The 26931-nt window shown below is 47.5% G+C and overlaps 1 protein-coding gene across 1 annotated transcript in view; it reads right to left on the reverse strand.

Annotated features, from left to right (window-relative positions):
• Nucleotides 1-26931, reverse strand: part of COMP (cartilage oligomeric matrix protein) — a 192903-nt gene that overhangs the window by 16426 nt on the left and 149546 nt on the right. The window contains exons 15-16 of the mRNA XM_077475942.1: nt 15560-15608; nt 11728-11924 (exon numbers count right to left, since the gene is read on the reverse strand). Coding sequence (XP_077332068.1) covers nt 11728-11924; nt 15560-15608 — 246 coding nt within the window. The remainder of the gene's footprint in view (nt 1-11727; nt 11925-15559; nt 15609-26931) is intronic.

Genomic DNA, 26931 nt, shown 5'->3' on the forward strand with positions numbered 1-26931 from the left:
GTGAAACAAAATTAAATTGTCCATAGGAATGCAATTTCTTTCAAAGGAAAAATAGGCATAATTTAATTTACTTTAGGGACTAATTCACACTGGAATTCCTAGGTTTTAACTTTTCTGAACCCGGGAGAAGACATCTGGAAAGTTTAAAGGGTAACTCCACTTTTGTGGGAAAAAATATAGCAAATAAAAAAAAATATATAGTACTAGCATGTATCATTGTGTAATTTGATATTAAGAAAATTACCTTTATTTCTCAATCTGCAGTGCTGTTATTTTCTGTAAAATTCAATACAATATGGCAACCTAAACTCATTCTGTATGGTACTTAATTCCCGTGCGAGGGCCATGATTGCTTGCACATGGATGTTTCTGTCCCAATTTGACAGCCATATGGGTGCGGGTCCCTGAGAACAGACAGTGTGTGTTTGGGGACCTGTACCCACACAGATTTAAAATGGGAAACAAAGACTGTTTGAATGCAGCCGCTGTGTACCAATTGACTTGAATGGGACTGCCTGCACTGGAATGGAAACCCTATGCATCCCATGTGGGCAAATCTGGCCAGTAAATTAAGTAAAAATTCCCATTTCTTTAAAAAGGGAACTATTTACTTTGCTAATCCTTTATTAACCACTTGACATTCGGAAGATTGTACCCTCTTCATGACCAGCCCATCATCCTCAGTAAGCTAACGGAGTTCATTTACTAAAGCAGTATAGGCTGGTCACTTAGAAAAGTTGGTATTCACCCAGCTTTCTGAAGGTTGTTGTGTTCATTTCAATCATCCAAAAGTGTGCAAGTAAAGCTCCTGTTTGTTTGTTTTTTTTGTGTATTAAATTTACCTTTCTTATATTTATTACTTTTTAAAAGGGAATGTTCTTTATTCTATTCATAAATTAGGAACCCAGAATCCAAAAAGTGTGCAGGCAGGAGCTTGGCTTAGAATTTTTTGGAGTTTGCAATTAACAAAGTAAGTGCGGCAAGGGCAAGAATGAACTGAGAGGGCTAAAGCATTTTGGCCCGAACAGCATGGACATGTGGCCGCCCCCCAGACAGCAGTCTATTATTTAATAAAATAAATAAATAAAAGTAGGCATGGTCACTTTAAGAAAGATTAATAGTATGTCAGGCGGGAAAATCGGGGTCATGTGACATTGGAGAATATTGTGGAATGTAACATGACCGCATTGGAATGTTCCAGAAGGTCACATGACCAGCAGGAACATTCTGGAAGCAGGGCTCATCTATATAAGGGGGCCCCCCCATGAGAATTTACTCACAGCTGGTCAGAGTACAGCAACAAGCTCAGCGTCCCCCCCCACCCTTGTCGCAGGCACATTATGTGGTTTTGGCTCCCTTTACATTTAAAGGGGGGACTTGTTTTATTCATATGCAGTATTGCTCAAGTCCTGAAGACTGAGCTGTTTATATTTATTATTTACAAGTGAGAATTTTATGTATTAGACCCCTTTTACACCAGGGCGTTTTGCAGGCGCTATAGCGTTAGAAATAGCGCCTGCAATCCGCCCTAAAAAAGCTGCACCATTGTTTGTAGTGTGAAAGCCTGAGGGCTTTCACACTACAGCGGTGCGCTGGCAGGACGTCAGGGAAAAGTCCTGCCAGCAGCTTCTTTGGAGCGGTGAAGGAGCGGTGTGTTTACCACTCCTCCACCGCTGCTCCCCATTGAAATCAATGGGGCAGCGCTGTAATACCGCCGGCAAAACGCCGCTATTGCGGCGTATTGCCTACAGTTTTAACCCTTTCTCGGCCGCTAGCGGGGGTAAAAGCGCCCTGCTAGCGGCCGAAATGCACCGCAAATCAAAATTAAAGAAGGGATAGGTGCAGCCTACATTTCCATGACAGTCCTAAGCCTAATGCCGCATACACACAATCGGACATTCCAACAACAAATGACAGATTTCTTTCTGACGGATGTGGGCTCAAACTTGTCTTGCATACACATGGTCACACAAATGTTGTCGGAAATTCCAATCGCCAAGAACACAGTGATGTACAACACATACGATGGGGCTATAAAAAGGAAGTTCAATAGCCAGTTCGCCACCCTTTGGGCTCCTTCTGCTAATCTCGTGTTTATCTCGTGTTAGTAGAAGTTTGGTGAGAGACGATCTGTGCTTTTCAGTTCATTACTGCTCTTCAGTTTGTGCTTGTGGGTTTATATCTGTTCTTCAGTGTGTGTTGGCAGTTCATTATTGTCTTTCAGTGCATTCTATTTTTTAGTTTGTATCAGTGCAATCTTGTCTGCTCGTTTCTGATTTTCAGCTCGTTCTTCTCGGTTTCTTTCTGATTTTCAGAGCATTCTGTTAGTTCATTCTGACCAGACGACCATTTTCTAGCCATGTTGCGGGTGTTCTGGTGTCCCACATTAGTGCTCCTGCGTCCAGATGTGTAAACAGCTGCTGAGTGTCCTCTCCTTACACTGAATCAAGTTTGCATTTCATTCTAGTTACAAACCCATCTAGACAACAATGTACTAAACTTCTTTTAATACAAATAGGCCTGAACAAATGCAGTTAACCTGCATCTGCCAAAAACATTGTATTAGTGGTCAAACAAACGATGTTTACTATGAACGATAACTAGCCTAACCCCATTTTAAAATGTACAATAGTAAAGAAAAGCACATGGAGCAGCATGCAAGTAATAATAAAATAGGATCACACGACAAAAATAGGATTTTTTGTACTCACCGTAAAATCCTTTTCTCTGTAATTCTCCGACCGACACAGCTCATCTCTGTAACAAATGGGTTGTTAGCCTTATCACTAGGAGAATACTAGGCATAGTTGTAACACAACACTCAGAACTCTTGGTTCCGCCCAGGGAGGCGGTCCCTCAGGCTATAACCCCCCACCCTGCAAAGCAGCCTCAGTACGTCAACAAGCAGTATAACGTAAAGATAAAAGGAGGGGCGGGTGCTGTGTTGGACGGTGAATTACAGAGAAAAGGATTTTACGGTGAGTACAAAAAATCCTATTTTCTCTTATATTCACCAACCGACACAGCTCCTCTCTGTAACAAATGGGACATCCCCAAGCAGTGCCAAAACGAGGGGTGGGAAAAAACAGCATAAAAACTTCATCCACCTAGGCAAGTGGGAACTAGTGAAACTATACCCACAAAAAACAGCAGTGCGAGAAAAACTACCACAAAAAACAGGGCATCCTCAACAGGAGTTATCCCCAAGACCGCACCAAACTGCGGAAGTTATGCAACAGTGCATTAACATAACAGTGCTGCGTTTTTATCGAAAAACCAGGAAAAAATATCCATTACATATTCAATTGCAACTACATGGCCGCCTGCAAAACTTTGTGGCCAAAACATGCATCAGCCGATGCACTGACGTCTACCTTGTAGAACTTGGTAAACGTGTGGACAGACGACCAGGTAGCCACTTTATGCACCTGAGTGACCGACGCTTTACTGTTGGAAGGCCCAAGACGTTCCGATTGCCCTTGTGGAGTGGGCTGTGACCGGAAAGGGGGGCACCTGCCCCTTCAAGGCGTAGGCTTGTACTACAATCTGTTTGACCCACCTGGAAATGGTGGCCGATGAGACCGCCATGCCTTTCTTTGGACCAGCCACCGAAACAAACAGTGAGTCTGACTTCCGAAAAGGAGACGTGGCAGACAAATACACCTTCAGAGCCCTAACCATGTCAAGAGCATGAAGGGCCACCTCCTTAGGGTGTTTCTGCTTAGGACACAGAGATGGTAATACAATGTCCTCATTGATTTGAAAAGCCGAGACCACTTTCGGTAGAAAAGACGGTTGCGGACCCAACACCACCTTATCCCTGTGGATAACCAGATAGGGCGACTTGCAGGACAAGGCCGCCAGTTCTGAAACCCTCCTGGCCAATGTGATGGCCACTAGAAAGACCACTTTCTGGGAAAGGGTCAACAGGGGAATCTCCCTGATGTTTTCAAACGGTGGTTTTTGAAGCGCCGACAACACCAGGTTCAAATCCCATGGGGGTAACGGTGGACGCACTGGAGGGACTACACGTCGTACCCCCTGAACGAAAGTACTCACTAAGGAGTACGATGCCAGGGGTCATTGAAAAAAGACAGCTAAGGCTGAAATTTACCCTTTAATGGTGTTCAATGCCAATCTCTGGTCTACTCCTTGCTGGAGAAACAGCAGGATCCTAGATATGGAAAAAGAGCACGGATGCCAGCCTTTCTCCTCACACATGGAAATGTAGGCCTTCCAGGTACGATGGTATATCTTCCGAGAAGAAGATTTCCGTGCTCTCATAGTTGGAATCACCGAGTCTGACAGACCCCGGTTCCTCAACACCTGGCTCTCAATAGCCATGCCATTAAAGCCAGCGATGGTAAAGCAGGATGGAGAATCGGAGCTTGAGACAGAAGGTCCTCTCGCAACGGTAGTCACCAGGGAGTGTCTGCCGCCCGACGCACCAGGTCTGCGTACCAAGGACACGGAGGCCATTCTGGGACAACCAGTATCACTGGGATCCCCTCGGCTTCCACTCTGCGAAGCAGACGTGGCAACAGTTTTAGTGGAGGAAAGGCATAGATCAGCTGGTATAGATCCCACAGAGCGACCAGCGCGTCTGACGAGTCAGCCCACGGATCTCTTGTCCTGGACACGAATCTTGGCAACTTCCGATTGAGACGGGAGGCCAGTAGATCCATGTCTGGTGTGCCCCCCTTCAGGCCCAGCAACCTGAATATCTCCAGATGCAATGCCCATTCTCCTGGGTCCAGTATCTGTCGACTCAGACAGACAGGCCAACAGGGCCGGTACGTGTCGCTCTGCCCACCGAAGTATGTGAGCGACCTCCCGTGCAGCGGCTGAGCTTCTTATTCCCCCTTAGTGATTGACGTACGCCACAGTCGTGGCATTGTCTGACTGTATCCTGATCGGATGCCCTTGAAGTCTCATCGACTATGTGTAGAGGCACAGCCTGATCGCTCTCAATTCGAGCAGATTGATCAGCAACCCAGATTCTTCCATCGACCAGAGGCCCTGAGCCGACTGAACCCCCATCACTCCACCCCAGCCGGATAGACTGCCGTCTGTCATGATCACCGTCCATTTCAGAGGAAAGAACGATTTTCCGGACTGAATCACTGGGGATCTCAACCACCAAATCAGTGAGTCTCTGACTGACTGGCTCACCTGGATCTGTCGATCCAAGGACAACTGAGATTTGTCCCATTTTGACAAAATCTCCCTCTGCAGGACTCTGGTGTGGAACTGGGCATAAGGTACTGCCTCGAAGAAGGCTACATTGAGCCCCAGTACTCGCATGCAAAAGCGGAGCGACGACCACCTGTGGTTCATCAGCATTTTTACCGCGGATCAAAGAGTCTGCAATTTGTCTGAAGGGAGAAAAACTCGCTCTTCCCTGTAGTCCAGCAGCAAGCCTAGGTACTCCAGACGCTGGGTCGGCACAGTCACCGACTTTTTGAGGTTCAACAGCCACCCAAATTCTTGCAGGGTCTGCATGGTGATCACCACATCCTCTTCTAATTCTGAGGCAGAAAATGCCCTCAGGAGGAGATCGTCTAGGTATCTCACGATCGCGATCCCACGTTGTCGCATCAACGCCAAAACTGGAACCAGTACCTTGGTAAAGACTCGGGGGGCTGATGCCAGACCAAAAGGAAGAGTCACAAACTGGTAGTGGGCTTCCCCTGCTGCAAATCGCAGAAACTTTTGATGCCGAAGGCATATGGGTATGTGCAGGTATGTGCAGGTACGCATCCTGGATGTCTAAGGACGCCAGGGGGTCCCCTTGATGGAGTGCAGTGACTACAGAGCGAACTGATTCCACTCTGAACCTCTGCACTTTCACAAAGTGATTGAGGGCTTTTAGGTCCAAGATCGGACGTACCCCTTCCTTCTTGGGAACCACAAACAGATTTGAGTTGAATCCCTGGAAGCGGTCCGGAACCAGTACAATCACCCCACGATTCAGCAAATCCCTTACCACCCCCAACAGGGCCTCCCGGCGAACCGGGGATATGGGTATGCTGGAGGGGGAAGAATCTGTTTGGCGGCCGGGAGAGAAACTCTATCTTGCAGCCTGTGGAAATCAGATCGCAGACCCATTGGTCGGATAACCGGGAGGACCACCGGGCTGCAAACTCCCGAAGGCGACCCAAACCTTCATGCGGTAGCACTTTTATTCACAGGCTTGTTAGGCTTGCGGTTCCAGGGACGTTTTTGACCGTCCATGGGCGTCCTGTCGGGATGGGGACGTTTTGTCAAAGCTCCGGACAGACGAAAAAGCCGTTTGTGAGTGGAAAAAGAGGGTCCTTGCCTACGGCATGGCTCCTTAGCCTTCCTGGCCTGCGGGAGTAGGGTACTCTTACCACCGGTGGCATTTTTAATAATGTCATCTAATGAGGCCCCAAAGTGCCGGTCACCAAGGAAGGGAAGATCCGTCAGGGCTTTTTTGGATGCCTGGTCAGCAGACCAGCATTTTAGCCAAATTTGGCTCCTCAGCACCACAGCTGACACTGAAGCCCTGGATAACAGAGGGAGAGTATCCAGGGCCGCGTCATAGACGTACTTAAGGCCTTGCACTAGTTGGTCAGCTAGTTCCACACAGATAGCGGAAGCCTGTTGCTCTCCCAATTCGCGGTGCAAACATTTTGCCCACTCAGTCAGTGTCTCCGACACCAGTGCGGATGCCAGTACAGTTCGTACGGCTGACCCCACAACCGTAAACAAGGAACGAGCCACTGCCTCGGCCTTCCTGTTGGTGGGATCCTTGAATGCGGGAGTCCTCTCAACTGGGACCGTGGTTACTTTATTTAACCTGGATACTGGGGGGTCCATGACCGGAGGAGCCGACCACTTTTTGAGAAGGCTTTTCTCAAAGGGGTAACGCACCGCCATGTATTTGGGGACCGAAAAGGTCCGTTGCTTGTAAATGAACTTGTCAAAATAAGTCAGATACGGGGGCACCTTAGGTAAACGTGCTGGCTTGCGGGACCCAAAAGGGACCGGTACATCAGCAGAGGGATCCGCTGGCTCCTATATCTTCAGGGTATCACGCACAGCTGGGATAAGTGCTCCAACAAGCGCTTTGTCACGTCCGAACCCAGACGGGGACTCATTCTCACTATCCAAACAGTCCTGGTCAGCGTTGTCTGACAAGACAGAGCAGGGGTCACCAGCCTCAGCAGGACCCGAGTCTGCGTCAGAGCTCTCCCCAGAGGACGGGGAACAGGAGCCGCTTTTTAGCACCTTTCTTCCCATGCACCGCCTCCATCTTGGCAACAAATTAATTGAGGACCACTGTCAGGGTGTCCATGGGGATTGCGCAGTCCGCAGGTGACCCGGTTGCAATTGCCTGGATTTCGGGGGAAGAAACACCAGTTTCTGAAGCCATGTTGACCCTACCCTGTCTGCCACCTGAAGGGGACTTAGGACAGTGACAATCCCACCCTCCTTGCTGCTGCCGACTGAGGGGCTCTAACCTGCTGGACTAACCACCCTGAGGAGTTCTGCATTGTTCAGAGCAGTGCCTGTAGTCCCCTAGTGCTCCCAGGTGCAGAGGAATCCAAACTGTCGGTGGCAGTCAGTCAGAACGATCGTTAAACGATCTGAAAAAACGTGCTCAGACTACATAAAACGGCCGCCCAGCGTCCAGTAAACCAGGCAGAAAGCTGAAAGCACATGTAGCTGCTTGCAGGAGAACACTGAAACGTGCTCAGGCTTCAAGAAAATGGCCGCCAGTGTCCTGAATAGGGAAGCACTGGGAAAATAGCCACTTGAAGCCCAGAAGATCTGCTGCCCTTGCCCACACCTAAAATGGCCGCCGGCCAGCTTCCATGAGGGACAGAGACAGAAAAATGGCAGAGACAGAGCGCTGCACCGAAGACACAGCCAGACCCTCACAAGCACCTCCCAGGAGCAAAACACACAGGATACAGACACCACCAGCCACCCAGACCCCTACCCCAGGTGAGAGCCCTCAGGGATCTTACACACACACACCGCTCAGTACCACATGCAGCATACCCCCCGTGAGGGGGAGGGGAGGGAAGATTGGGACAGAGGAGAGAAGAGAGGGAGGGGAGGGACCCCCAAATTGACCTCCCAGGGAGAATGCCCAGCTGCTCAAAACCACCAGGGCAGGGAGAGCTGTACTTACCAGTCCTGAAGCTGGGAGAAATTCCATTGTAGATCTACACCTGATCGGCACATGGTAGCTACTGGCCTCAGCATACTGTGACGCAGACATCAGTAGCCCGGTCATATGTACGCCCCGGAGCATAAAAGCTCATCAACCACCTCTGGAGCTGAGGTATGTCTTGGCCTGCCAAGCCGTAGCTGCGACCTGCATGCACTCGATGGCCGGACTGGGGAGACTACAAGGATAAGGGTATCTAGCCTGTCACCCAGCCGGCTGTTGATAGTAGCTCATAGGATCATTCACCTTGCACAAAAATCCAAGCTTCTGCGTAAAAAAACACTGACCGATGGACCTGCAGGGTTTCTAGGTCCTTCTCCTTTACTAGGCAAAGTAAAACTGAGGCTGCTTTACAGGGTGGGGGGTTGTAGCCTGAGGGACTGCCCCACTGGGCGGAACTAAGAGTTCTGAGTGTTACAACTATGCCTAGTATTCTCCTAGTGATAAGGCTAACAACCCATTTGTTACAGAGAGGAGCTGTGTCGGTGGGTGAATATAAGAGAAATAATTATTTTTTGCAGCACTCTCTTGATCCTTCTGTACTGATCCTGCTCCCTCAATTTGAGGTCTGACCAGTGTTTGCTCAATTGCTCCTTGGAACGTCGTACCCCAAAATTCTTTTGCAGACTTTAGTCATGATCTTGGCCTTTCTCACATTTGGGTTGCTGTATGGTCCATACTTCCCATCATAGTCGGCCCTCTTCAAGATGTCCACCATCTCTGAAAAAGGACATATTTGAGACCTTATATCTCCTCCTGGATCAGGACGTTTCTGGCTCCAGGCTTTCCTCATCCTCCTCCTTTCTTATCATGCACCTGTTGTGTCTTCGCCATGTGCTCTTCCAATGTGCCAAAAGAGACAGGGCAGGGAATATACTAGAAAGAAGGTCAGGGGTAGAGTTTCACGCATGCGCAGTGTATCTAAAGCATAACATGTGTGTGTTGTATGTACGATCTGTGAGTGGAGGACGGAGTAGCCTAAGCCCAGATCGTGAAAATGAAGGTACCATTTTAACTTGGGGCATCAGTGATTAGTGGCCTATATTGCTTATAGATTGAGGCCTATATTAGGACAAGATTAGGAGAGTTTAGCATGACATTAGGGTTTGTCTTGTGTTGTGTCTTGCAGAGAAAATGGATACATTTAATGACCATGACTTCCTCCCCAACTTCATTGATAAGTACAGAGAGCTGCCCTGTCTGTGGCAAGTGAAACACCAATTTTAACACAACAAAATAAAGAGGAAGGAAGCACTGGATCAGCTGTTGGAATTGGTGAAGCCAGTGATTCCCGCGGCAGGCATCAACTATTTGAAGTACAACATTGGTAGCCTGAGGAGCACATATAATAGGGAGCGCAAGAAGGTCCAGGATTAATGAGATCAGGAGCAACAGCAGATGATATTTATGTCCCCAGGCTCTGGTACTATGACAGACTGCGGTTTTTTGTCAGACCAGAGTGAACCCAGGCCATCAATCTCAAACCTTCCTTCCACACTTCCTTCCACCTCAGATGAGGCTGCCAACGTACAACCTGGGCCTTCCACCCAGGAAGATGTGGAGAAGCCCAGCTTGAGCCAGGTATAGCATTGTTCAACATATTTCTTGTCAAAAAATGAATGTTGTTAACTAGATGTTATTGATCACTAATTTCTTATTTAACAAAGTGGTTTACATATCAATAGACAGTAGTGGCCAAAAACGATTGGGACAGGAATGAAAAATGCTGGGGTCAGAATGATAGTCTTTTCTATTTGTTAACAGTCATGAGCTCAAAACTGTGTGTGATTGATGACCAAAAAACTAAAACTATGTCCCAATTTCATACACAGGAACATCTCAGCCAGGAGGAGGGCGTGGAAAGTGGCAGCCAGGAGCTGGCCGTGCCCAGTAGCCTGACCGAATCCCAGGTTCCTCCTCTCTGCCTTCCAACAAAAAGGACCAGGAAGGCGAAGAACCTGGAGGAGTCAGCGACTAATTTGATTCGCTAGGCTACTGCGTTACTCACAACCACCCCTAGAGTCCAAGAGTCCTTTGCATGTATGATGGCCAGTAAGATGCAAGTAATGTAAGAGGGCCAATGCCTCATCAGTGAGGAGGTCATATTTCAGGCCCTAAATAAGGGGATGAGGGGTCAATTCACCAATAAAAGACACGTCTGTGAGTTGGCCCATATGACTCCTCCACCACCTCCAGCAACACCTCCAATACTACAGCCACAGCCTGGAAGGAAGCATGGAAGGAAGTGTTGAGAGTGATGGCCTGGCTTCAGTATGGTCTGGCAAAAAATGCAGGCTGTTGTAAAACCACAGCATCGGGACATATATGTCATCTGCTGCTGCTCCCGATCTCTCAGAGTCCTGGATCGGATTGTGCTCCTTATTAAATGGACTCCTCAGGCTACCAATTTTTCCTGTCAAATAATTGATGTCTGCCCTGGGGTACAAAGGGTTCACCAATTTCAACAGTTTATCCAGTGTTGCCTTCCTCTTTATTTTGTTATGACCCCTAATAAATGTAAAAGAAAAATTGACAAATACTTGGCTATGTGTTTTACTTCAAAAAGGACAGTTTGTTTATGAGTAGGCAGGTACATTTCAAAAATACAATGTCAAATTAACAAGGGACACCAACCATTCAGGAGGTCATGAGAAATAATAAGAAATCAGTTTGTCGGAACTCTGTGTGAATATCAGCAGCAAAGCAACTGTATTCTAGCATTATAAAGAAGAGAATGTGCAGTATTGAAAGATTTAAAAATTTGCAGCGTGACAAATGTGCTATCTCCATTACGAATGCTAGTTTTATAAGCCTAAGCGCTTCCGTCTCGTACTTGATTCAGAGCATGCGTGGAAGTTTTTTGTCTGAAAATTTGAGAACCTGCTCTCAAACACTTGTTGGTGGAAGTTCCGACAGCAAATGTCCGATGGAGCATACACACGGTCGGACTTTCCATAAATACGCTCACAACGTGTGTACGCGGCATTAGGCTGCATGTACATGGACAGATAAACTGCTGCTGCTAAGGACATCTGCCATTTTATTTTTTTACTCCTCTGAATACAGCTCTAGATTATGTACTGTGTATATGTACTTTGTACCATTTACTGGGGTACTGCAGAGCAGCTTTCAGGGGCTTAAAAAAAGAAAAACGGCAAGCCTATAGGCAGTGTACAGTTTATCAGCAAGATTTACACTCATACACGTGCAAATGTGTATAAGCACACATTTATTTAAATGGCCAGAATAAATGAACATTCTGGCCAGTAGACGGTATTTACACATAACGCCATATGTATATAACCACTCCAGCATATATGGAGCATAAATTCATACGCCAGTGTGCAATGAGGCCTTATGTTTCTAAAAACAAGGCAGCATAGACAGCTGTAATATTCTTTTCTTGTCCAATTTCCTTTGAAGTCTTTTTGCTTTTTTGTAATTTTAGTATTCTTTTTTGCAACTCCCCCAGAGAATCTAACAGGAAAATCCATGTTATTCTTTTCTCTCTTTTTTTTTTTTTTTACCTTTAGCTGAATCCCAGGTTCAGCCACAGCTCGAAAGGGATTCGCTTGCCAATATGTTTGTTCCATCTGTTTCCACATAACTGCATAGAAGCTGGAGCTGTCCTGGTATCCAAATATAAAACCAGCGTAATCATCATCTGTTTCTGTGTTAACATGAAATGTTCCTTCAAAGTCTACTCCATTGAATGCAGTGTAACCTAAACAGAAAAGACCAATACAAAGCATGTGTCATATAGCTTTGATAAGCTTGAAAAAAGGGCAAGGTTCAGATGTTGGAATATATATATATATATATATATATATATATATATATATATATATAAAGCAATTATATTGCTTTTTAGAATTTATAGGAAAAGAACATGTGCCGTGAAATAAAAAAATGATAATAATATAAATAAGGGGTGGATTATTTTACTGCAAGATAAATGAAAATTCATATCATCTGTCACAAATAAATATAGACTGCCAACAACAGGGAAACAATTAGTTAATGTCACATGAGTCTACCTGCATAGACACAAAACACTAACTACTAACAGGTGTTTTATATCTCTTATATCAACATATTACAGTACTATTTAACTTACTTGGCCTTTTTATTGTATACTGTTTACAGTATTAGCTCATTACTGATCAGACAAATCAGACAAAGGATATCTGGTTTGTGGGCCCATTCAACCCATATGTGCTGGGATGTGTTGCCAACTCATGGACGCAGAAAAAAAAAAAAACGATTTCCAATGGGTGCAGTTCACATCAGCACTGCATTTCTTTGCACAAAAAAAAAAAATCCTTTTTCTTTAAAGGAAGAGCACAGCATGTCAATGTGTACCAACACAACACACTGCAAGGCAAAACATCTAGCTTGTATAAGTTTAGCTGCTCTAATGTGCTGTACACCATATGTTGGAGATAGAGAGGTCTGCCACCAGGGCTGTGCAGAGCTTTGCAAATTAAAAAATAGCAACAAAGAAGGAAGTGACCTCACAGAAATGATTTTAACAAAAGACTGCCTTTTAATTAAAGCATATTCTAGTAAAAAAATTGCAACATGTAAAAAAAAACATACTGAATTTTTTTTATCCCCCCCCCCCCCCCCCCAGGAGCCTGCAAAACCTTTTATCCATGGTCAGTGAAGTGCGGGTGCAAAGTCAGGCTTCTGCAGATACCTGCTCCAGCTTTCCTGCCCGGACCAACTATGTTAGGAAGCTGGAAAAAGTATCAATAAACTTAGAGGTCATCAGCTCTATCATAGTTCATTGAGAACCACAAGCCATCTGCTACGGTGGAGGAGCGGTTTCGTAGTTCATTCACAGATTCATGTGCTCCGTCCACACAGCCGTGCCAATTTTAAAATGTGACAGTGGGGCCAAGGGAGAGGATCCTCCACCCGCTGTCGAAGGGGAAGAGGTGAGCGGGACACAGGCTTGAACATGTTACACATGGGTGGCATAGTGGTGTAGTGGGTAGCACTCTCGCCTAGCAGTAAAAAGGGTCACTGGTTCAAATCCCAATATGGGTATAATAGGTTCCAAAGGTCAACTTAGCCTTTAATATCTGCCTGCATCCGTTCTCCAACAAACACACTCACCCTGTCCATCCAAGGGATAGACAAATTTTACCCCAAGTGAGGAAAAGATGTGGCCAGTGATTAACCCCCCTGTATACTGCTACAGACCTATCACTGCCACCAGTTTATCTTCTGAAATGCCATAGCAGGTACACTCCATTCACTTCTCTTCCCTGGACTGACAGCGACTGTTTGTCACACCACCCCAACAAATGTATACCGTAGTGTCAGTGAAAACAAAGCAAATCAGTGTTGTTAAACTGAAAAGCTAACAATCCATCACTCTATAATTTAGTTAATTCAACTGAAATATTAATAAAGATAGCTAACTGCATTTGGGAACTAAACCCTATGACCAAAGGTTTTATTTTACTAGATGGCAAAATTAACAGTCTGTCTTAACCGTTTGAATAGTGAACTGCTACTAATATATAGGTACAAAAGGGCACAATCACACCCATAAAGCGCATAATAAATTCAAATTATATTGCACACCATATATCATTATATGCTACTGACTGCGCACCTTCAAATGGATCCAAGTGTAAAGAATTAAAATCAAGAAATAATCGATCAACACCTTTAGCATCTTTAGTTTTGCATTGGAAAGGCCAGTTGATGTAATCTTAAACAAAAATTTGTCACAATGCCTTCCTTAGTTTGTTGCATTTGCACAGGCATAGTAGCCCACCCACAATAGTGTGAACCTAGGCTTAGGCAAATGTATCCTAAAAATAATGTAGGAAAAGACACGTCAGCTGTGAGTAAATATAGCTAGATGATAAACGAGGTCACTGTAAAAGATAAGCGATAAAACCCCTCTTTGACAGAGTTATACCGCGGTGTGGCAGTAGTGTTAGTGGAGGTGCAAGCTGAAGACAGAATCAGTTTAATCCAGTACCCAGAAGAAGGAGTTGGCAGGATTGTCTCTAATGTTGTCAAAGTCCTGAAAAACTCCTGTGAGGCTAAAAGAATGGAGGGTTCATAGATATTGTCATATACAGATACATTTATTTTTACTGTTTGCAATGTCACAACAAACTTGGCTATTATGACTATTTCCCTTTGGACAGCCAAAGTTTAGATTTTAAATATAGAACACTTTAATATTATGTCGTTTTACATTTTCTTCTATTTTATGAACAGGTATAATTTAACAAGGGTCTGGGATCTTGCAATGGTATTAAACAATTTCTTGTATTGAAGCACGTTACTGACATTCAATGTCTCCTTGGGGAAGGAGAATACTGAAAGCCTGTTGAAAGTCCCTAGTGCTGTTCTTGTTACTGTAAGTAAGTGTAGCGGCAGCTCCTGAAGAGCACGCGCTATGCGTTTTTTCAAAGTTAAAGTTATGCCTAAATTGCAGTTTGGTTTGGGTAAAATTGTCTAAATTTAGACTTCAGCATCAGTCTGACTGGACTGCGAGATGTTCAGCCTGGCCACGGGGGCAATGTCTTTTCTGGCAGGCATGGAACTATGGTCTGGTTAGGTGCTTAAGTTACTCTCTCTCGGAGCCCATCCAGTGGGAGTGGCGCTCTCACTGTGCTTTCTGGGAGAGGGTATTTAAGATTCAGATGTCACGTGGTTTGGGGTTCCGGTCCAGAATGATGTACTGAATTCATGGTCCTGGTTCTCCTGACAAGCCCCCAGGAAGGCTATGGCCTGGGGTGCGGATCCACTCGATTTTGATGTCTTGAGGCTGGCTAGCCCGAGGCAAGGAAACTAAAGAATGATTCTAAGGTGGTTGGGTGCCGTCTCTGGTTTGGGAGAGACCCAGTGACTTCAAGCATTCCAGGGGAGGACTCTTCAGAAGAAGACCACGTATGGGTTGGACCAGTAATGGTGAACCTTGGCACCGCAGATATTTTGGAACTACATTTTTCATGATGCTCATGCACTCTGCAGTGTAGTTGAGCTCCATGGGAAATGTAGTTCTAAAACATCGGGGTGCCAAGGTTTGCCATCACTGCCCTAGACATTCATGAAAAAAGGTCTTGGGGGCTTGGTAAGGTTTTGATTTTTGGTTGTGGCAGTAAACAGAAATGAAGTATTATAGACATTACTGAACATAGTGGATTGAAAGTCTATTTTGACAACTGTAAAGTTTTAGATTTCCAGTCAATTTCTACTCCAGTAGCAGCGGCAAACAGAATACAGAGAGACAGAAATTTCCCAGAACTTTAAGATACACTTTAGGAAATAATAGAAAGTACATATACCAATTAAAAGCAAAAAAAACAAAAAAGAACCATTTCTTACCAACAGCCAGTCCTGGATCACTGTTCATTGTTTGGACAATTTCCATTCCCTGAGAAAGACAAAGACTTTTTTGAACATACTAGAGCTTAGCTTATTCCTTTACCCTATTGGCAATAATTTAGTTGTTTTTTCTGGAGACAGAATTGAGCTTGGCTTAGGCTACATTTCCACTATTGCGACCCCAAAGTCACGCGATTTGGAGTGTGAGTTTGATCCGACTTTGAGTGCAGCTCTGATCCAACTTTACAGTCTCTGGATCAAAGTTGAATTAAAAGTCGCATCAAAGTAGTACAGGAACCTTTTCAAAGTCGCTACGACTTTAAGTGGCATAGATTGGAACAGGCGCCACTGAAATCAATGGGCTGTGACTTGTCATGCGACTTTATGTGTCCAAAGTTGCATGTCAAGTCACACTAACGGAAACGGAACCTTACTCTACAAAGTCTGCTTGCTGCTTTTACCAGGCAGATCAGACATTATATAAAAATCAATATTATCCCAATGAAAGATCAATTATATTATTAACATGACAAGCTTTTATTAATTGTAAACTTAAAATAACCTGCAAATGTTTAATATGAGCCCAAAAGGATATGGCAGTTACAAAGTAGTTAGATATATAATGCTTTTATTATTTACTTTAAATGCCACAAATGTAATAAAGACAGAATTATTTTAACATAGCAGAATCTCTAGCCTCTTCCAGCCTAATGAAAACCACAGACGTGGCACGTGCAGGTTTGCTGTCCCCTATGGCTACAGTAATTAACAGTTCCTAATTCAAATGTAACAGTTCTCCCTTACTACAACTTCTACTTGTAGTTCTTCGCCCCTTGAGCTCCTAGTCTCTCACTGGACTCTCTGATTCACTGACTCTGAATCCCATGAGCTCCTCAAGGCTTTTGCAGTGGTATCTCCCTCAAGCGTCACCCACGCTTCCCTGCTGGGACCCTAGTTTGGCACTTCGGATACCTTCATGCTTCACCCCTGTTGCTCTGCAAGCGTCTCCTCTGCTGGTTGGGCCCCTGACTTGATCACTGCCTGAAATTTCCAGATTCTCCACCGTGCCCGTTCAGTGAGAATGTTGCTCCGGTACTTGCTTCAGTTACTTACTGTGGTCCCTGGTAAAGGTGGTTGTGCCTTTATGGGCGACAGCTTCCCTTCTACCTCTAACCACGACAGGTTCTCCGGGCAACAGGACCATCACTTTTAGTTAGACTGTAAGCCGCAGTTCCAACCCTGCATTGCCCTCTTACTTCTGGATTGGCCCTCACACAGCCTGGCAGCCAGATGCACCCAGGATAAGCCCAATCTCCGGATTAGCAGCCCGGGGAAGATGACACATGCCCACCCAGACGGCAGTCTGGGTGGCCCAGAACATAGATCACCTAACTCCACCCGAATATATAGGCTCTCCCAGCAAGCCAAGGGATTCAAGCAAACCCCTGCCCATTGGCTGAGATTGTAGTTTGACTTGCCAAGTGTAAACAGCTCACTTCACTTGGTGGGCAGTAGGCCTTATCTAGACTCACTCTAGGACAACATCATTCCTTTATATACCTTAATGGCATTCCTTTATAACTTAATTTGTTGTTAGGTATAATTCAAAGAAAAAAACAGAAACCTCTAAACATGGCAACCATATTTAATGGTGTAGGTAATGTACTGACAGATTGTGTGTGTGTATATGTATATATATATATATATATATATATATATTTATATATATATATATGGAAAGGCCAGTATGGTGGCCTGGAATTATGGGTGGAGCCCGGTGGAGTATATAACCAGCCCGTTCGCCTGGCTCCCTCGTCGGTTCCGGTGCGCGATATCTGATACGTCAGAAATCAAGGGCCGACTATCCACAAGACTTTACAGTGAGCCGGGTTCGTGAGTTCCTACGTTTTCGTCCGCCTCGTGTCGACAAAGCCTTGTCGTTCGTCAGCGTCCGTCTGGTTGCCGTCGGAGTCGCTATACTCTAAATCGAAATTTTCCGTTGTCGTACAACACGTCTGGGCCGGCTGTCGCAGGTAGGGCTTCGGCACCCTTTTCGTTCATGTGTTATTAAGTCACGTAAACTAGATTCCTGAACTCACGAACCACTCACTCTAGATTACACGGACGTCTTAACTTGTATTCGATACCTCATGTCACTACCCCTTCTTCGAAGAAGTCGTTGTCACCTTTTCGGTACTTGTCGTTCGTGCCAACAGGCACTTCGTTTCGTAGCACGTCATTGCTAAACCGAACGACTCATTTCATCGTGTTCGAATCGATCGAACCGTTTCGAAATCACAGCTGTCTGCTTGTCACGCTAAATTGAGCAGTCCGGGCAATGTCAATCTCAGGTTGTTCAAAAAAAAAAAAAAAAAAAATCATTTCATACCGTTTGTACTATGTCCGTCAGGTCATTTCTTTCCATGTCAATCATTGCAGTCATTTCAATCATGTCAGTCGGTTATGTCGAATCATTTCATTTCTGCCACTTCTAACCATGTTATCATTTCTGTCACTTACCACGCTCCGATTCGAATCCCGTCGCATCTCTAACGCACCGATTCGCTTCGAAGTGCCCCAAGGTTCGGCCTCATTTCTGTACATGCTCCAGAGACTGAGTCACTCGCAGGTTCAAGCATGGTCCTTGATTCTAGTCTTTGTCATGGCATATCATTTCTGTCACTTATTACGCTCCAATTCGAATCCCATCGCATTCCTTATGCATCGATTCGTTCTGGTGCGCCCAGCTGCTACGCCTCATTTCAGTACCCCCCCCCTTTTGCCTGAGCTCCACGTGGCAGGGTCCCCCCCCCCTGCCTGAGCTCCACGCGGCGGGGTCCCCTCCCCCCCCCCTGCCTGAGCTCCACGCGGCGGGGTTCACCCCCCGCCTGAGCTCCACGTGGCGGGGTCCCCCCCCCCCTGCCTGAGCTCCACGTGACGGGGTCACCCCCCGCCTGAGCTCCACGTGGCAGACCCCCCCCCCCTGCCTGAGCTCCACGTGGCGGGCTCCACCTCCGCCTGAGCTCCACGTGGCAGGCCCCCCCCCCCCCCTGCCTGAGCTCCACGTGGCGGGCTCCACCTCCGCCTGAGCTCCACGTGGCAGACCCCCCCCCCCCCTGCCTGAGCTCCACGTGGCGGGGTTCTCCCCCCTGCCTGAGCTCCACGTGGCAGGGTCCACCTTCGCTTGAGCCCCACGTTCTATGTGCAATTTGCGTTGGAAACAAAAGAAAAAAAAAATGGGGAAAGGGAAGGAAAAGGAAATTTTGCATCTGCGGCGCAACCAAGTCACGTCTCTGTCGCCATATGCACGTTATTCTAAATTCGGTTGTCTGCTCGTTTTATTTATGTAGCTCGTTTCAGTTATGTCTTTCATCACATTTCAAGTCTTACCTCCACTATTTAGCTAGACATCTCTCTGCAGGCATAGGAGTCTCATACAAACTCACCTTCATCTCCTCAGATCAGTCGAGTTTTCAGTAGGTCCAACCTGCACCGGGTCGGACGGTGCCTCCTTAGGTAAGAGAATCTTCTGGGAAGGAAACGCTCACAAGCGGTAGTATCCTTCTCTAAAAAAAAAAAAAAAAAAATGTTTGCTCAGGAGTCTCCTACGAGTCTTGTAATCCATGTCACCCTCTTAGGTTCCGTATAGGAGAAAAACCCGGACCCAAGGATTAATAGGCTCACCAAGCCTGGATTTTGCCACCATGTCCCAGGCTGGCAGCGAGGACTACACGGCTCCGTTGTCTCCGTCTCTCGTCTCAGAGAGCGGCAGCCAAAGGTCCTTCAGATCATGGACCATTCCCAGGCTGACAGCCGAGTTGAGGCGTAGGGGTGTACCCTTCCCAGCTACAGCCAGAAAGGCCGAGCTTTTCGGGCTCCTTTTTCCTCCCCCAGCCGCGGTTGAGGATAGTGTCCAGCAGGCCTCCCTGGGCTCTATCGCTGCTTCCATCACGCAGCTTCACACGCTGGTGTCATCCCTGACGACCTCAATGTCAGAGGTTCAGAGTCGGGTGGCCCTCCTCGAGACCCGCCCAGTCGTTTCTCCTCCTATACCAGCTTTACAAGCAGTGGAGAACACCAGCGCAGGTACCCCCGGGTGTACACCAGTAGTGTACCCTTCTCATTTAATTTCAGCCAACGTCAGGAAGGACATCCTAGAGGGCAAGGACGTCAATCTGGCTTCACTCCTGATATCCATTCATGAGCTGGCAGAAAACAAAGCTTACACTTGGGGGGACGTGTCGGTGGTCCTCAAAGCCAAAGACCCCAGGCTGGACAGGAAGCTTTCTGTCACCGAGTTCACCTTGGCCTTCGGCATGCTGAGGGATGTCATCTGCTCGGCCTCCCCCGGCAGGAGGGAGGAACTGGATCGTTACCTCCACGCGGTAGTTGACCTGGGGTATAAATACGGCGGTTTTTCATTTTATGACTATCACCGCTCCTCCTGCGCTAAGGCGGCCGCCAGGCTTTCCCAATTTCAGATTCCTACGGATTGGAGTGTCATGGACACCGAGTTATTCTGCCGACACTTCGCAGGGCTGCGGTCTCCCCTTTGTGCCATTTGCCAGTCGGCTACTCACACCGCAACTTGGTGTGCCAGCTCAGTGGCAACCCCGCCCGTAGACGGTCCATCGACCTCAGGTACCGCCCAGGCCCTACCGGCGCCGGTACGCCTGCCGCAGACGGATAAACTGGGGCGCCCGGTCAAGACCTTGGGAGGCGCGGCCATCTGTAACAACTACAACAGTGGGTCGTGCAATTTCAGCCAGTGCAGGCTGCTCCATGTATGCTCACGATGTCATAGAGCTCATCCCAGGCTCATGTGCGAGGTCAAGCAGGCTAGAAAATCTTGACTAAGCCGGGTCAACGTGTCGTGGCTCAGTGTCTACCTCGCCAATCATCCCACCCCCTCACTTGCCACCTACCTAGTTCAGGGCTTTACTCAGGGCTTTCATACAGGACTTATCTCTCTCCCTCACCTTACACACGAGTGCCAGAACCTGCGGTCAGCAGCCACGGACGTACAAGCCATCGACCAGCTATTACGGGCAGAGCTAGACCGGGATTTCATCATAGGCCCTTTCACGAAGCCCCCATTTAACACCTGGCGAGTCAGCCCTATTCGGCTTGTCAAGGGCAAGTTCTCCAATAAACTTAGGTTGGTCTACGATTTGTCAGCGCCTCATTCTTCCTCTGTCCCCAGTCTTAATTCTCTTATCCCCTCTGAGGAGTTCTCCCTTAAATACGCATCCGTAGACATGGCCATCCAGGCCATTCTCAAGTCAGGCACAGGAACATGGCTCTCCAAGGCCGACATCTCGGACGCCTTCAAGCTCCTTCCTATCCATCCATCTCTCTGGTGCTGGCATGGCATCAAATGGAGGGAGCTCTACTATTTTGCCACTAAGCTAACCTTCGGGTCCAAGAGTAGCCCCTGGCTCTTCGACTCGTTTGCGCAGGCTCTCGAATGGATCTTGCTGCACGTAGCCCAGTGCCAGGGAGTCATACACTATTTGGATGACTTCCTGCTGGTCGAGTCACCTGGCTCCCTTCCAGGGGATCTGGATAAACTAAGGGTGGTCTTCAATAACCTTGACGTCCCTATTGCTGAGCACAAGGTGGAGGGCCCTGCGCAGGCAATCACCTTCCTCGGGGTCAGCTTAAACACCAGCACTATGCAGGCCAGCCTCCCCCCGGATAAACTAAGCCACATCAGGTCGGTCATGAGGGACTTCACCCGCACCAGAACTTGCACCAAGAGGCAGCTACAGTCCCTTCTCGGCATGCTTAATTTTGCTATGCGCATCATCCCTCAAGGTCGCGCTTTCGTATCACGCCTGTTAGTCCTACTGTCTCATTCACAAGACCCGGAGCATATCCTCAGCCTGGACCCCGCAGCTATAGCAGATCTTGCCATGTGGGAGGAATTCCTGACGTCCTGGAATGGTGTGTCCCTGTTCATTCCCTCCGTGTCCTCCTCGTCACCGCAGGTCGTGACCGACGCAGCGGCCTCCACGGGTTTTGCGGCAATTTTTGGCCACCTCTGGCTCGCAGCCCCTTGGCCTCCTCAGATACTGGCAATTCCGGGCTTCACCGAGACGTCCTCCCTATTCGAGTTGTACCCCATCGTAGCCGCTGCCCACACGTGGGGCCGCAGTTGGTCCGGTCAAACAGTGACCTTTTCAACGGACAATCTCGCCACTGCGGAAATCATTAACAAAGGCAGGTCTAAGTCTCTGGAGATTATGTCCTTCCTGCGGCGACTGGTCCAGCTCTCGTTATTGTTTCAATTTAATGTTCATTGTGCCTTTATCCCCGGTAAATGTAATCGGGCAGCGGACGCCCTCTCCCGCTTTAACTTAGTTTCCTTTTTTGATCAGGTGCCCGGAGCCGGACCAACGTCAGCAGTTATCCCGGACTGGTCTCAACTGACCCTGGATTAACCCCTCACCTAGTAGCCGCGACTCAACTCATCAATCACTCCCTCGCAGACAATACCCGCAAGGCCTACCAAACAGCCTGGAGGGCCTTTAACCGTTTCTTAACATCTCACTCCACAGAGACCTCCCGGGTCAAGCAAGTCCTGGCCTTCATTGCCCATTGCCACTCGGACTTGGCGTTATCCTTTAACACGATCCGACTATACCTGGCCGGGGTACAACATTTTACGTCCCTCCAGGACCCTGCTGAACCCTCCTTGTTCACTTTTCACGCCATTCGGGCCGTCATGCATGGCATCCAGAAGCGCCAGCCTACGGCCTCCCTCAAACGCCTGCCTATCACAGGGGACGTTTTCAGAAACATGTCTGATATTCTGGCCACTGCACCTTTCGGACTCCACACTAGTATCGTTATACAAGCAGCCATACACCTGGCCTTCTACGGCTTCTTGCGGCCAGGCGAGTTTACCTCCAGTAGCCCCTCAGCTCGCACGCTATGCAAGCACCACCTGGTCAGGCACGGAGACCATTTCATCCTACATATAGCAGTATCCAAGACGCAGCAGCTTGGCCCAGGTACGGACATACATTTTTATAAAACTAACAACCGCTGGTGCCCGGTCGCCATGCTCACCCGCTTGTTGACCCTTCTGGCCGATCAACCAGGAACTGGCCCGCTTCTGCCATTCCACGGTAAGCCACTGAACGCAGCCCAGTTCATGGAGCATGTCAGGATACTCCTGGGCATCCTTCACCTCAATCCGGCTCACTACTCCGGACATTCATTTCGGATCGGAGCGGCTTCAACTGCCTCCCGCCAAGGGGTCCCGGTCCACGTTATCAAAAAGTTGGGTAGATGGAAGTCCACCTGTTTCGCCCGTTACATACCCAATCCGCAAGTAGAGATGGCCCAGGCCTTTGTCAAGCTCACCCAGTAACAAACTCGAATCAATAAAGGCATTCCCTACCTGTATGTTTTTGCCCCCTTATTTTGGTATACCCTACGTTAGGCCAGGGCACACTTTCAGGTCCGGTTCAAGTAAGCGAGTTTGTGTTAACCTTGTTTGTCATCCTTATCCGTATCGGTCAGAGGGCTCTGGGCCATAAATGGAAAGGCCAGTATGGTGGCCTGGAATTATGGGTGGAGCCCGGTGGAGTATATAACCAGCCCGTTCGCCTGGCTCCCTCGTCGGTTCCGGTGCGCGATACCCACCCACCCATCCCCTGTCAGGGCATTTCTCAAGCATTATACTCCTCGGGCGAGTACTCATTTCACTCCATTTCATTTTCATTTCATTTATTACTCATTTCTCTATCAAGGGTATGCCCCCTTATTTTGGTATACCCTACGTTAGGCCAGGGCACACTTTCAGGTCCGGTTCAAGTAAGCGAGTTTGTGTTAACCTTGTTTGTCATCCTTATCCGTATCGGTCAGAGGGCTCTGGGCCATAAATATATATATATATATATTTATATATATATATATATATATATATATAAATATATATATTAGGGGATCAGAGGGGTGAAGAGCTGGCTCAGAGGGAGTCCAGTAAAATAAAAGTGGCTTTTATTCAGCAAAACAGCAAAAAACATAAGACCAGACAGACTTGTCTTATCACACGGATGTGCACACAGGTACAGCTCACAGTTCATCAGCACACAGGCTTAGAGGTAACAGTACATGGCTCCAAATAGAGCTACAGTCTTTTTGTGGTTTAAGCTCACCCAGCAGGTACACCATTCAGCAATGGACGTTTCCACACAGCGTGCTGCTGTGTCTCTCTCTGTCAGGGCTGGCATAGCCCTTCCTCCTCTGGGCTGGCCACTCAGATGTCGGCTAATTGCCAGCTCTCTTCTCTTTCCACAGTTACCAGCTGTTCCAGATGATGCTCGTCTGACCTGCCTATTTAAAGCCTTCCTGCTCACTTTTTAATTTGCCTTCGCGTTGGTCACATCACAGGCAACTATCTCCTGCTCTTGGTTTCAAGACTGGCTTGCTGACATCCCACCTGGCTTCTTATCCTGCTTGCGGTTGCTCTCCTTGGATCCCTGACTTCCGGCCTGGCTGATTACCCGATCTGATTTATGAACTTTGGACTGGCTGACTACCCGATCTGGCTACTGGACTCTGGCTAGGCTTGACTATGCTTTTTTCTATTTACCTTTTTATTTTTATTAATAAACAAGTGTGCTTTGATTGTACTTCTGTCTCAGTCTGTTTCTTGGTTTCTGACACTCTCTCCTATTCAACAAGTCCACACTGACACTTTCAGCACACCTGATAATAAGCAGGTCTGAAGGGGAAGTACCTGCCTTCTTAAATTAACCCCCTCTTAACCCTGCCCCAGGCTGACCCTCTACATATCCCCCCCCCCCCCGTTCCAGGCCAGGGGTCTGGACACCACGACTCCAGTGGCAGTAGACCCGGGAAAGGTCATCCGCATTCTGATGTACCTTTCCCGGTCTATGTACCACTACAAACCTGAAGTCCTGTAGAGCAAGGAACCACCGGGTGATTCTGGAGTTTTTATCTTTATTTTGGGCCATCCACTTAAGGGGTGCATGATCTGAAATTAACTTGAAGGGTCGGCCCAACAAGTAGTAGCAGAGTGTCTACAAAGCCCATTTTATTGCGAGACACTCACCTTCCACAATGGAATAGTTCCTCTCAGCTGGTGTGAGCTTCCGGCTTAAGTACACAACAGGGTGCTCATCGCCCCCAATCATCTGGGACAGTACTGCACCCAGACCCAATTTTGAGGCATCTGTTTGTACCAGGAACTCTTTTTGGAAGTCGGGAGCTACCGGCACTGGTTCCTGGCACAGAGCTTGCTTCAACCGGCAGAACGCTGCTTCTGCACTCCACTGAACAACAGTTGCATTCTTTCCCTTGGTGAGATCAGTCAGAGGTGCTGCTAGACTGTCAAAGTTGGGGACAAACCTCCTATAATAGCATACAATGCCATACGCCCTCAGGTGTGGCAAATGCAGTTTTTTCTTTAGCCTCTGGGGAAAGCGGGATCTGCCAGTATCCCTTGGTCAAGTCAAGAGTGGTGATGTACCGGGCCGGTCTTAATCTCTCGATTAATTCATCAACCCGGGGCATGGGATACGCGTCTGGCTTGTAGACTTCATTTAACTTGCGAAAGTCATTGCAGAACCGCCAGGTTCCATTCGGCTTGGGTACAAGGACTATAGGGCTAGACCAGCTACTTGAAGACTCCTCAATGACCCCAAGGTCCAACATGCTCTTAAGCTCGGCCAAGACAATTTTCCAGTGAGCTTCAGGTATGCGGTAGGGTTTGAGGTTTACTCGAACGCCAGGGTCTGTAAATGACATTATGTTCAATTACCGAGGTTAGGCCCGGTAGGTTTGAAAAAATGTCTTGATTCCTCTGCAAAAACTCCCAGGACTCCTGTTTTCGAGAAGGGGAGAGAACCTACCAATCCCTGCCTTCTTAATCTGAGCATCAGGGTCTTCCGGGACTTTCAGACTGACTGTCAAAACCTGTCTATCTTTCCATGGTTTGATCAAGTTGACGTGGTAAATCTGGTAGGGTTTACGTTTGGTGGGCTGATGGACTTTATAGTTGACCTTGCCCACCCTCTCAACTATCTCAAAGGGTCCTTGCCACTTGGCGAGAAACTTACTCTCGATGGTAGGCACTAAGACCAGCACCTGATCCCCAGGTTTAAACTCTCTAATCTTGGCAGATCGGTTGTATACACGACTCTGGGCGTTTTGCGCAGCCTGAAAATGTTCTCGTACTATGGGCATAACTTTTGTTATTCGGTCCTGCATTTGAGACATGTGTTCTACCAGACTCCAATACGGGGAAGCTTCTTGTTCCCACGTCTCTTTCATTATATCCAGTAGTCCACAGGGGTGTCTCCCATACACCAGCTGAAAGGGGGAGAAGCCCGTGGAGGCCTGGGGTACCTCTCTTATGGCAAACAACAAGGGAGGCAACAAGTAATCCCAATCCCGACCATCCTCCTCAACTGCTTTCTTTAGCATTCCATTTAAGGTTTTGTTGAACCGCTCCACTAACCCATCAGTTTGTGGGTGATACACTGAGGTCCACAAGTGTTTAATCTTAAACAGGTTACAGAGTTTCTTCATCACTTTTGACATGAACGGGGTACCTTGGTCTGTCAAGATCTCAGATGGAAGCCCTGTTCTCATGAACATCTGAAACAACACCTGAAGTGCCGAACTGTATGTTGTCTGCCGGGCGCTCGGGTTCGGCACATCACGGATCTGGTGGACAGATTACTGAGAGGGGCTGGGGAAGACCCAGCTGTCATGGTGCACGTTGGCACCAATGACAAAGTCAGAGGCAGATGGAGTGTCCTAAAGAATGATTTTAGGGACTTGGGAGCTAAGTTGAGGAAAAGGACCTCCAAGGTAGTATTCTCAGGAATACTACCAGTACATCGAGCCACACCAGAAAGGAAGAGGGAGATTAGGGAAGTAAACAAGTGGCTCAAAAGCTGGTGTAGTAAGGAGGGGTTTGGGTTCCTGGAGGACTGGGACGACTTCTCAGTCGACAACCGGTACTATAGAAGGGATGGACTGCACCTAAATGAGGAGGGTGCAGATCAGCTGGGATTGAGGATGGCCAAAAAGTTAGAGGGTTTTTTAAACTAGGTGATGGGGGGGTGGGTTCAGAGACAGAGATAGTCAGCGTGGAGCATATTCCAGAGGGTAATATTAGGGGCATTAGTGGTGGGGTAACCGAACAACATAAACCCAAGGTAAATATAGTAGCAAGTCCTAGTTGTAATCTTGGAACACCCAAGAGGATAGTGTGTGACCGGTCAAAATATATTAATACATTAAAATGTTTGTTTGCCAATGCCAGAAGTCTGCCAAGCAAAATAGGCGAGTTGGAAGCTCTGGTGCATCAGGAGAGCTATGATGTAATC

Source organism: Lithobates pipiens, unplaced genomic scaffold, assembly GCF_037356315.1.
Source record: "Lithobates pipiens isolate NorthernLeopardFrog02 unplaced genomic scaffold, aLitPip1_a1.2 Scaffold_13, whole genome shotgun sequence".
Classification (NCBI taxonomy): domain Eukaryota; kingdom Metazoa; phylum Chordata; class Amphibia; order Anura; family Ranidae; genus Lithobates; species Lithobates pipiens.